Below are 12256 nucleotides of genomic sequence, written 5' to 3'. Positions count from 1 at the left end.
CAAGGCTGCCGCCGTCCACCGCGGTTCGCTGCACGATCACGTTTCCATCCGACCCCCCCTGGCCCGGAAGAGACCAGCCAAAACCAACAAAAAGGGGCCGCAGATGCGGGTGACTATAAAACACAGTGAAAAAAGTACCGCGGGTGTGCCTGACTAGCTGCGTGCCCACCTGGCTGCCGGTGTCCGCCTTGTGCTCCCCCGTCATCACCTAAGGTAGGCGGCAATTGATGACGGCCCCAACAAGGCGGTGCTTATCAGGAGGCGGTTGCAGCAAGCTGATCAGCGGTCCAGTAGGAAGGTAGCAGCCTAGAAGGTCGTTCCTGACACGAGCTCGCCCACCTGCCTTGACACACGCACAGGCAAGCACGCATGCACTCAGTTGAAAATACGCGGGCAGGCGTGCACGCCCCCCCCACTCACACGCGCGCCCACATGCACGCGTGCATCGCATTTGCGCACTCACATAAACGAAAGAATGCTTGCACGTGCACGCGCGCGCGCACACACACACACACACGCGCGCGTGCGCGCACTCACACACACACACACACACACACACACGTGCGCGCACACACACACACACACACGCGCCTGCACACACACACACACACACGCGCGCGCACACACACACACACACACACATACACACACACACGCAAATGCAGAACCCATAGCCCTTGCCTTGATCAGTGTTGACTTGCCGGCGCCGTTGGCCCCCAGCACGGCCACCCTGCTGCTGAGGCGGCACAACACGTGGACGTCGCTGATGGTCGGCCGCGGGGCGCCGCGGTACGTGAAAGACACGCGGTCCAGCTGGGGCCGATTTCATTTGGTGTAGTTGGTCGGGAATAAGAGGTGGTGTTATGAGGGGAGGTCAGGGAAAGCGCCCCGATACGTGTGTGATACGCGGTTCAGCTGGCGTCGATTTTGTTCGGTGTAGTTGGTGGGGAAGGAGAGGTGGTGGTTTAAGGAGGGGGAGGTGTTGAGGGAAAGCGCCGCGTACGTGAAAGACACGCGGTCCAGCTGGCGCCGGATTCGTTGGCAGATTGGTGAAGGGGAGGTTGTGTTGCGAGGGGGGGAGGAACAGGGCCGCGGTGCGTGAACGACACGCGGTCCAGCTACTTTCGATATTGTTTTGTGTAATTGGTGGGTTCGCGTGAGAGAAGCGGCGGTGGTGTGAAGGGGAGTCGGGATGAGGGGGGGTAACGTGTCGGTTGTGTGCGTACGCGTTCGGGCACGGTCGAAAGCTCGGCGGGTGGGTGCTCTTGGGTGGATGGGGCCTGAGTTGTTGGGACTTTCTGGCCCAGGGCGTGCACCATTATTTTGGACACTTTCAGATATTTATGAGCCCAGGGCGCGCACCTTGATGATGGGCTTCTCTTTTGATGTGATGCCGTCAAGCAGGCCGGGGGTGGGGAACCTGGAGGGGCGAGTTAGTCGCAGGGGTGGGCAAAAGGGCAGCGGCGGGCCGGTTTCAAGTCCTCAAATCGTATTGGGCACCACCGCGCAACAGGCGGCGAAATTCAGGGTCGCAAAATTGGGACGCGGCGGGCGCCCTGCGGCGGCGCCCAAATCCATGGTTCCCAGGTAGCTGGAGCCCTGGTCAAACCGCGGTCAAGATCACGCATCAGCACAATCATGGGCGCGCATGCGTGTGCGCGCGCGCCCCACCTGAAGCGCAGCGTCGCCGCCTGCAGCTGGTAGTAGCTCTGCGCCGCCGGCACCGCCTTTACAAATTCCGAAAGGTTCCCGCGGTAGCGCCGCAGCTGGCGGGCGGCGTAGTGGATGATGTCTGCATTGTCAGCCGATTTGTGGGGTTGGGGGAAGACAAATTGTGGGTTGGGGGAAGATGGTTTTTGGTCGAAGGGGAGACGATTTGTGGTCGGGGGAAAGGGCCAGGGTGGAGTGTGGAACAGTCGGGGCATCAAAAATGAACAGGGGCAAGGGGGGGGCATCGAGTATGAGCATGAGCTGGGGCCATTCGAAGCGGCAGGTGGAAGCATCAACGGATAATCGGAATTCGGGCCAGCCCAGCCCCGCAGCGGCACCCGCGCGTTGCCGGCCTGAGATATCCGCCGGCGCGTCCCGCGCGCGCGCCGCAAAACGCCGCGACCCTTCAAGCCCTGCGCCCGGCCGGGCTGGCGGCTTTGACTGTGATCTTGACCAGTCGTTGCCACGCCGCACGCACTGCAAACGGGCCGCAGCTCGCCCTCACCTGTGCATACCCTGTCCAGGAACCCGCTGTCGTGCGACACGGTCATCACGGTGACGTCACGCTGCGTCACCAGCCACCGCTCCAGCCACGCCACATTGGCGGTGTCCAGGTGGTTGGTGGGCTCGTCCAGCAACAGGATGTCCGCCCCCAGGAGCATGGCCCTTTATTTCAGCGGGCGAGAGCAGCACTCGCGTATTTAGCAGGCTGTTGTTAGGGGTAGGTCCAGTTGGTCGCCGTCGGCAGTGCTCAAAAACGCGGCCGGCTGCCAGACGCACCGAACTTAGGCTCTTAAGAACCGCCCCAGTTCGGTGCGCCGGCGCTGTCCTACTGCAACGAAACCGCCATAGAGCGGCGCCGCCCCCGAAGCCCTCCCATTGGCAGGCTGGGGCCCTCCCCCGTGTCCCACCCTCGGCTTGCCATGGTCTTCGAAAACGAGCGTCCACCACACCGCCGTGACAGCCCTGATGCTGCCCAATTATGACAGGGAGCTTGAACCAAGGCCCCATGCTCAAATCCCACACAATTGCCGATCCCCTTGAATCGTCAATACCTCCCATACCAGCCAAACTCCCACACACTCGCAAAATCTCATACATTTGCCCAAACCCCACACGATCGCCAAAATCCCACAAAATCGCCAACACCGCCTTGTTCTGACCACCAGTCCCTGCCCAAAACCCACCTCGTGAGCGCCAGCTTCATCTTCCAGCCGCCGCTGATGCCGGTGATCGGCTTCGCCATCATCTCCTCGTCGAATCCAACGGACGTCAGACCGGCCGCAACTTCGGCCTTGGACTTGCCGGTGACCTTGACCTGGGGGTCTGCGACGACGTAATCCACGACAGACAGGTCCGCCAGGGACGCCTGCAGATTCGGGAATGATGACAATAGAAACAGATGAAATAGGTGAGGAGGCGCTTTGGCACCCCATCAAAATCGAGTCAAGACCTAGGCGAACGGCGGCGTTTCGGCCCGGTCAAACCGGTCACCGGCCGGTGAAGGCGGTCGACGGCCGGTCAACGGCCGGTCAACGGCCGGTCAAACCGCGCGCCTGTATGTCGTGCTCCACGTAGACCGTCTTGAGCACGTCGGGGTGCGGGAACCCCTCCAGCTGCCCGCGGCTGATGGCGCGCATGAGGGTGGACTTGCCGACGCCGTTGCCGCCGCACAGGCCGTAGCGGCGGCCGCGGAGCTGCAGGGATTGTCAGAGTTTGTGACGAGTGCGCGCTTCGAAGTCGAGAGCAGGTGGCATGTAGGTTGGTGGGCAGCCGACAACAGGCAGTATGCGCCTTCAGGGCAACAGGACGCGGAGGGCATTTCCCGAGGGCCGAAGCCAGGTCGCCGCTTGGCAGGGCAGCAAGGCGTGACCGTCCATGAGGCAGAGTGGGCTGCTTCGGGTTGGGTCAGTATGACACAGGTGCACCCACCAGACGCAGGCATGCGTTGTTGAGGAGGATCTTGCCGCCATAGGCCAGGCTGAACCTAGGAGGGGAGTTGGGGCGGGGGGGTCAGGTGGTGTCGTTAGAGGGAGGCAGGAAGGAGGGCGCTGGCGCTCGCGACGACTTGAGGGCGAAGGCTAGGGACGCGCTGGCTGGGCGCGGGTGCTGGGGGTGGCAGCAGCACTTGCGCGGTAGCCGCAGCCCGCCCGTGGCTTTCGCAGTCACGGAGCACTTTTGGGTCCCAACCCTCTGTGCCTCGCGATCTTGACGACAGAGGCCTGCCTTCAAATCGCTTCGACACGCGCCAACGCGCCGGCCCCGCCCACACAGGCTTGCACTGCGAGTTGCCTGATGGGAGAATACACACACATGCGCACATAAGCACGTGCACATGGACACAGACACAGGCACAGACACACACACACACACACACGCACGCACGCACGCACGCACGCACGCACGCACACAAGCACTCACATGCGCGCACGCACACACACACACACACACACACACACACACACGCACGCACGCACGCACACACACACTCACACACACACACACACGCGTGCGCACGTTCGTGTGTGCACGCCGGCTCACTTGCAGTCGCAGAGCTCCTCGTAGCCCTCATCCCCCGCCTCATTGTCCCACCCCAGGTCCTCAATGACCCCCTCCTCCCGCATCCTGGCCACGCAGCTGGTTACCGGGGTGGTGGTTGGGGGGTGACGGCGGCAAGTGGGGTGAGGGTCAGAAGGAAGGGAAAGAGGCAGCAGGACGGGTGAGTGGCAGCTGAGCAGCTGGACGCATGGGGTTGATGGATGGGAGGTGCAGATGGGATCGTGCGCATGCGCATACGCCCGTGTGCTGCACTGAGTAAGCGGCATCCCGGGCCCTCCATCTGGTGCCTGACAAACGACCCACAATCCAAGGCATGTGGTTGCTTGTTTACGGCTGCCCCGAGGCAATCCAAGCAGCACCGATGATACTCTTCCATCCGGCTGCACCCCAAAACCAACGGCGGGCCCCACGCCCGCCGCTCACCGCTGCAGGAACGCCCGCGCCGCCGCCTCCGCCGCCGCCTCCCCCATGAAGTTGGGCGCCAGGTAAGGTACGATGCAGCCGCGCCACTCCTCCGAGTCGAAGACGCGCGCGTCCATCAGGGCACAGCAGAGTGCGGCGACGTGCGACAGCGTGGGAGCGTCAACGGGCGTCAGCGGCTGCTGCAGCGACACCGCGTCTGCCAGCCCACGCCGCGCGGCCTGCGGCGAACGACGTGTGGGGGTTTTGTTGTGGTCGGACGCAAGGATTGTAGAGGATAGAGGTTACGGCGGTGCAGCCGCACGCGGCGCGCTGTCGTCCGAGGCGGCGCTGTTGTGCCAAGGTATTCGTGCGCGGGCCTCAGAGCTGGCGGGACGCCGGAGGTCTCGGCCCCGATCGCGTCTCGCGGGACGTCCTCTCGCTCCAGGACCCCACATGCAAACTGAGACGCGCGGTATTGACTGTGAAACCACCTCTCTCTCGCCGACGGCGAGCTCGGTGCCACGTGTGTTGCACATTTCATGTGAGCATGGCGTGCGCCTGCCTCGACCCAGCCCCAAACCCACCCTCGGCCAAAACCTGTCTAGCAAAACGAAGAGGAATCCCCTGGATAAATTCAACAAGGGACAAAAGACAGGAAAAACATCTTCAGACGACAGCAATGACGGCACCCCCCCCCAAAGCACAGCCCCACCTCCTTGTCGGCGGCGGCGGCCCTGGTCTCCGTGTGCATGGCGTGGGCCTCTTTCAATATGCGCTCCAGCACCCCCAGCGCGTTGGCGGCCACCTCCCTTAGCTCTGGGTCTGCCGCTGCCCGGGCCACCTTTTCTATGCCTGGGGTTGGATTGAACGGATGGGTTTGGGGTCGACGGCGCCATTGGGAGGGTTGACGCGAGGTGGGGCCAGGGCGAAGGCGAGTGGACAGGCGGGGCGCATGTGCGCCGCGCGGGGGCCGCCCCGACAATGGTGCAAGAACAACGTTCGTATGTTGCTGCTTGCACAGCAACAAGCAGAACCTCTGAGACCCTTGTGCGGCAGAGGGACCGCAGACACAGCCGCATGCGCACACACGCCCCCAAGAACAGCCCGTCCGCAAAACAAAGCCTCCCCGACCCCACCTGGCACGAGGGCTGGCAAGAAGTGCGCCGCGTCCAGGGGGCTGTTGACCAGCTTGGCCATGTTGGTGGTGATGACGCAGGCCTTACGCTGGATGGGGGTAGCTTCCCGCAGGCCCCTGATCAGGAGGGGCACCATGACTGCCAGGGCGGGTGCCTCGATGGCCTGATGGGGACGTGAAGGGATTAACATTGTGTAAGAGCTTTTGTGAGCTTTTTGTGTGTTTATGTTGATTGTTTGCGGGTGTGAGTTTGTGTGTGTACGTGTACGGGAGAGTGGGGGGGTGTTTGTGCATGGGAGGGCACGTGTGGAGGGGCAGTGGATAGTGGGAGCGTTGATGCTGTGAGGCTGGGATCCCGCAAGGGTGTTGAGTGACGCGGCAGGCACTGGGGGCGCCGGCCAAGCCAAATGCGCTGCAAGCAAGGGCACCGACTCAACCGCCCAACAGCCCTGATCCCTTGTCTCACATCCACAACACACACACACACACACACACACACACACACAGAGGCACGCTCACACACAAAAACGTCGACACACACTCACACACGCACACACGCGCGCGCCCGCCCACACACTCACACACGCACACGCCCTTAATTTGAAACCTCACCTGCACGAACGTGGTGGCGCTGAGCTTCCCAACCACGTCAGGGACGTCCTCGGGCCGCGCCACCGTGTGCAGCAGGTCGTCAACCTGTTGGCGGCAGTTGGCGGTGGTTGGTGGTAGTTGGTGGCGGTTGGTGGCAGTTGGTGGCAGTTGGCGGCAGTTGGCGGCAGTTGGTGGCAGTTGGTGGCGGTTGGCGGCAGTCACAGGCCTTGGGCGACGGCTGGTAGCGGTTGGCGGCGGTTGGACTTTGAATAGAGCCCCAGGAAGGCGCCGGGTAGCCAGGCGAAGGACCGGGATTGTAGCCCAACCCCCGGGGCGCGGGCCGCGTCATTACACGCGCACGGCATCCTCCGCCCGCGGGCGCTGGCGCTGCGTCGCCTTTGCCCCCGTGCGCTATGCGTGCCACACCAGCTCGCCTTCCACACCCTCCAAGTCAAGCTGTTGAAGCAGCTACTTGGACACGCAGGTGCTGATGATAGCAGGCAAGCAGGCAAGCAGGCAAACAGGCAAACAGGCAAGCATGTGTGAGATGCATAAGCCCACCAGGTGCTCAATATCCCTATTGCCCACTAAATGGTAGCTGGCCGTGCCCGCGTCCACCGCGGCCGCCTTGACCTGCAGAGCAGCCAAGGGCGGCGCAGAGGGGTGGGGGTCGCGCACAAGGTATGAGGGCCCCGCCCCCGCAGCTCGACCTTCGCTGCCAAAAAGGGGTTGAGGCCTGGGGAAACCCGGCTGGGGGTCTGGCACGCAGGCACGGCGTTTGGTACATCTTTCCGGCAACCGATCGCCAACAAGCGTCGACTGCATCGCCCTGCTTCAAGCGTCCAGAAACAGGCGGCATGCACACGACAGCTCGCCAGCGGGCAGCTGCATGGAAGCTGCCTCGTCCAGACCTGATCCCGCGCGTCGTTCATAAGGGCCGAGATCAGCGGGACAATCTCCGGCAGCCGCGCGGCCACGATCCCCGGCGCCGCGCCCGCCGCCGCCGCCAGCATGCGCAGCGCGCCCTCGCGCGCCTGCCAGCGCTTGAGGGGGTCTGTGTGCTCAAAAAGCACCGGCAGCAGCAGCCCCGCCGCGCGGGGGCGCAGCGAGCCCGCCAGCGCAGCGCCCGCGGCGAGCGCGGCGTCTCTGACAGCCCCTGTCTTGTCAGCCATCAGCTGCAGCAGCGGGGCCGCCAGCGGGAGCAGGTAGGGCTCCGCAGCGGCGCCCGCGGCGGCGGGCAGCGCGGCGAGCGCGAGGGCGGCGGCCTCGCGGCGGGCGGGTTCTTCACTGACGAGGCAGTCCGCCAGGCGGTCTACCAGTCCCGCGGACTGGGGTGGGAACATGGGTGGGGCGGGTGCGGCGGAGGTGTGGCAGCCGCGGCGGTGGCGGTGGCGGCGCGCGCAGGATGCATCGTTGACGCTGCTGAGTGTTATGCTGGGTGCTGCTCCCGCTACTGCTGCTGCAGCTGCCGCCGATGCTGCTGCAGCCCGTGCTGCCTGCCCCGCCTTTCTTCTGCTTGCAGAACCTTGACCAACACCTCAGACAATCGACGGGCCCCAAGCTTGCAGCAGCTCGGGGTGCATGCCGGCCGCCACACGCGCAGCATTGCGGTTCTGCCGCGTGCCCGAGCGCGCTGCGCACTCCTGCTCCCAGCTGCGCGCTTGCTGTACCTCCGACCGCCCAGCTTCCAAACCCTTGAAGCCCGAGCAAGTGCGCATCAGCGCAATACATGGGCCAAGATCGACCGCTCTGCCGGCCCCCCTCCCCCCAAACACCTGCAGGGTGCCAAAACCTGCAGCGCCAACCGCCGCCGCCATGTCGACGCTCCCATCGCAGCCGAGCACCCCCAGGGCCTCCAGCAGCTGTGCCACCTTTTTGCTGTCGATTTCCTCCTTGGTGAGCTGTGGGGGGGCCGCCTTCGCGGCCGCCGCGCTGCGCACGAGGACTTTGGGGGCGGCAGGCCGCGCCGCCGCCGCCGCATACTGCGCCGGCGGCGCGGACGAGCCGCCCGCATCGTCCCTTCGGCGGAGGACTTTCATCGTCGCGCCGGGGGCCGCCCGCGGCGGGTGGCGTCGGCTCTGCCGCTCAGCGGCTTGCGGCGCGGCGGGCGCGCGCTGCGACCGGGCGCAGCGGCAAAGATCGTGCGCGTTCCGGGATCTGCGGGTGTTTGGGGCACCGGCGGGGTCAGGCGGGCATAAGCATGTTCAACTATGTCCACGTACTGCACACTGCTTGTAAGCACCTTTAGCGAGCTTTGCGGACCTTGTGCGTCACGAGCCGAGCGATCAACAGTTTGTGTCTGTATGCAGTGATGAATCTACACCAGTTGTTCCTGTTTCAGGCCCAGGCTGTGGGTGTGATCCTGTGTCTTGTGCTTCGCCTACCGTAGCACCGCTTTCGGACCACCGACGAAACAACGGCCTCCGCCACGACAGGCAGGTTCATGGCTGGGCTTGCATACAAACTCTTACACCAAGCACGATGGCTCGATTTGTAGACAAGCGCGCTTGCGTGTTGCCCTGAGCACTTGCTGCACTAGAGCGCCACCGGCGACTGCTGGCGACATCGGCGGGGCGCCGCTTCGCTCCAGACGCGGGTCAAGCCAGTGCCTGTTCGCGACAGCAGCAAGCCCTGGACAGCCTTGTATGCCTTCCATACCAGGTGGCGGGTGAAACGTGGGGGCCACAACGCCGTAGCTGGACATTTTGTAACTTGCGGTGTCCGCTTTGACCGGCAGAGAGCTGCACCCTTATCTCTGGCATGGCACAAGAAACGCGACCTGCCCGCCGCGCCCCGCTCTGCGACCCTCCCAAGGACCGGGAATCCACAGCCTGATTGCCCTTACAAAATCTACCACAACCCCACTTCCTTACTGCAGTGGGCAGGCATGGAGGCCGGGCTGCTTGGCTGTGGCCAGCCCTGGTGCTGCTGATGTCAACGTCGGGTCGGCCGGGATCATGGGGCGCGCCCGCATCACGGCCGCTGCTTGCGGCGCACACGGCGCACGGGCGCGAAACACGGAGGCGGGCCGCAGCAGCGGTGCGGTCGCAGCGAAACAGAGCGACACAGCAGAGGGGGGGTAAATGCAGAGCATCAGCGCCGGCTGACGCGAGCCATGTATCTTTCCTCCGTGGTTGCACCACATATCCGCTCTGCGGAGGCGGCGCACGAACGCAGCACGAGCAGCTATGGCGCAGAGTATTTCCTTCAGAGCAGCCTTGCGCACCTTGACTGGCAGAAGTGTTGGTTTGTCCACCTCCCCCGAGTGCACAAGCAATGCATCATTGATAGTCACCTGCCCTCGGCCTCCCATGTTTCGTTGTTCCCCCCCCAGCCCGCGTCCGCTGCTGTGCCGACCTGTCGCGACAGCGGTGACGCCCTCGAGTGACGTCTGCAAAGGTCACATTGTGTTTGCTCCAGCCCTCGTTTTGTCTTGATGGTACCGTCCAGTTTTTTGTATGTCTACGTCACATTTTTGATTCCTTCTGTAATTGCGGCACGTGTGACAAGGTCGGGACACCGGCCTTGGTCGACCACTTCCAGCGCGGCGAGCAGCGAGCGCGACATTCGCAGTCCAAGGAAGTGAGGCTGCTCAATAATGCGTCCCGGGAGTGGCCACAGCAGCGCAGCAGCCGGTTGACAGGCGGCGGTCGGGAGCGTTTTGGTGAGCGAGGTGTGCAGGCGCCTGTATGCCGAGGCGCTTGGCGACGGGTGCAACTGTCTTGAGCAAGGAACGACGTGCCCCTGACTGCTGCTGTGCGTCACTACAAAACGGTGTTGCAGGACGCGTATTGGGAGTGTGCGGTCAGAAAGACCTTTGGACTGCCGTCAACTTCGCACAGGAAGCCGCCGGCTCCACCCCTCGCTGGCTGATTGCACCGCGCGCCGCACGCACGGCCGCTTTCCTTTGGATCCGCTCGCAGCACGTTTGCGGCAGCAGCAACGCGATGCACCAGCGGCGCACGGCGTGGCCGCTGCACGCCGCCCTCCTCCCGCTGCTGCTCCTGCCGTTGCTCGTGCCGCCGCTTGCCGCGGCCCCAGCTCCGCCGCCGCGGCGGCCAGCGCCCTCGCCGAGGGCGCCGTCGCCCTCACCGCGGGCGCCGGCGCCCGCGGGAAAGCCTGTGCAGGCCGGCCCCCTCACCGCCGGCGGCCGCACCATCGTACGGACGTCGGGCGTCCCCGCCGGCGCGTACCGCGCGACGATCCGCGCCGACGCGCCCGATGGGCGCCCGATGGGGCAGATTCTGGGCGTCAGCCTCGAGTGGCGGCGGCTGGCTGACCTGGATGCCGTCCGATGGGGCCCCATCTTTGCGTTGCTAGGCCCGGCGCCGGTCATCAGGATTGGCGGGCCCAGCACAGAGCTGCTGCAGGCGGTGAGCTCCCCGCAGCACAACCACCATGCACCGCTGTGCTGGGGCCCGGTGTGCGCACCCTTGGACCCCTGCCTTTGACAGCACAGCTGCGGGCGCGTGGCCGTTGCGAATGGGTGGTTGCTGCGCTGCAGGACCTTGGCGTGAGGCCGATGCTCTGCCCCAGGGGGCGGCCGTTGAGACATGCAGGCGGATGGCCAGCAGGGCAGTCCCTGTTGAGCACTGCTTTTCGTGTAGGGCTCTACGCATGCAACAGGAGCTGTTGCCACCTCGTCTTGACTCGTTGCCCCTTGTCACATAACTTACACATGCGCACAAACATACACACACACACGGGAACACTCTGGGGTGCAGATCCCCCCTCCTTCGCACTGGCGCGCGCTGCGCGCGCTCCACGACGCCTGCGGGGCGCGGTTCATCATCAATCTCAAGCTGTACGGCGGCGATCTGAAGTTTGCGGCGCTGATGCAGCAGCGGGCGATGGCGGAGCTTGGGCCGGACGCCATAGTCGCGTTCGAGCTGGGGAACGAGCCAGAGTGAGTGAGGGATAGGTCGGGATTGCCATAGCGTCTAGGTTTAGGGTTTAGGGGTTAGGATTTGGCTAGAGTGGTGACGCAAAGGTTGACTGCGTGGCCGACTTGATGGGGGGGACGGAGTGCGGTCGGACCTGAGCTGGGGGAAGGGCAGGAGTGAGCGGCGGCGTGGAAATGGTATCAAGCGCATGGCCGGCTTGACGGCGGGAGGGCGGGCGTTTGCCCAGGCTAGCCCATCCGTTGATTGTTTCAGAAGCGTGCGACTGCCGCCGCCAGCGCCTCGCTTCATGGGCGGGTGTTTGCCTGGGCTAGCCCATGCCTTGACCGGTGTAAGTAGCGCGCCACTGCCGCCGCCAGCGCCTCGCTTCATGCCCGCCCTGAACCCCGGGACGACGACGCCCCTCACCCCGCTCCTCCCGCAGCTTCTGGCCGGGCGGCGGCCTCGGCGGCTTCTCCCCGAGGCGTGAATTCACGCCCGGCTGGGAGCCCTACCTCGATTACTATGCCAGGGCCGCGCGGGAGCTGTCCAAGGCAAACGGCTCCGCCCCACTCATGGGGCCCTCCTGGTGGGCGCGACCCCAGAACTTCTGATTGTTGGCAAGCGGTCGCCACCCATCCTGCACAATCCGTCGGCCGCTCTTTCCGACGCGCACCCCTGGCTCGAGCCCGCGCCCCTGGGCGCAGCTATGCAGGGCGTTGGGGCGGAAATTGTGGATACACGCAGCAGTCGGGCCGCTGGGCTGCCCTTCCGGGCGGTTTCGCCCGGTCTTGCGCAGCCCATTTCCGCAGAGAAAATCGGCCTGGCAGAAAAATTCAGCACCGATGCGATGCCGCATGCGTTGGCCCCGCCTTCTCATGCAGGCCCGAGTTCAGTGGGGCGACTGCATCACCGTCGCGACTCAGGAGCTTCATCGACGCAGCGCAGGGGACGAACCTGAGCGAGGTGGGGGGGTGAC

General features: G+C 64.6%; 2 protein-coding genes across 2 annotated transcripts; one reads left to right on the top strand and one right to left on the bottom strand.

Annotated features, from left to right (window-relative positions):
• Positions 1-1362: 1362 nt before the first annotated feature.
• MNEG_8092 (Elongation factor 3) lies at positions 1363-7740 on the bottom strand (the record flags this gene model as incomplete). The annotated part of the gene is made up of 13 exons (XM_014043436.1): positions 1363-1420; positions 1672-1792; positions 2216-2376; positions 2898-3079; positions 3285-3407; positions 3643-3697; positions 4252-4347; positions 4693-4910; positions 5384-5523; positions 5808-5970; positions 6419-6502; positions 6959-7030; positions 7309-7740. Coding segments are annotated over 13 exons (1905 nt in total), but the record flags the coding sequence as incomplete, so codon positions are not given.
• Positions 7741-10344: 2604 nt separating this feature from the next.
• MNEG_8091 (hypothetical protein) lies at positions 10345-11891 on the top strand (the record flags this gene model as incomplete). Its single annotated transcript, XM_014043435.1, has 3 exons — positions 10345-10770; positions 11122-11303; positions 11723-11891. The coding sequence occupies 3 exons, from the start codon at positions 10345-10347 to the stop codon at positions 11889-11891; spliced, it is 777 nt and encodes a 258-aa protein (XP_013898889.1).
• Between the last annotated feature and the right edge of the window lie 365 nt (positions 11892-12256).

The sequence above is a fragment of the Monoraphidium neglectum genome, assembly GCF_000611645.1.
Source record: "Monoraphidium neglectum strain SAG 48.87 unplaced genomic scaffold scaffold01500, whole genome shotgun sequence".
Taxonomy (NCBI): Eukaryota; Viridiplantae; Chlorophyta; class Chlorophyceae; order Sphaeropleales; family Selenastraceae; genus Monoraphidium; species Monoraphidium neglectum.
This window is presented reverse-complemented; position numbering and strand designations above follow the sequence as displayed.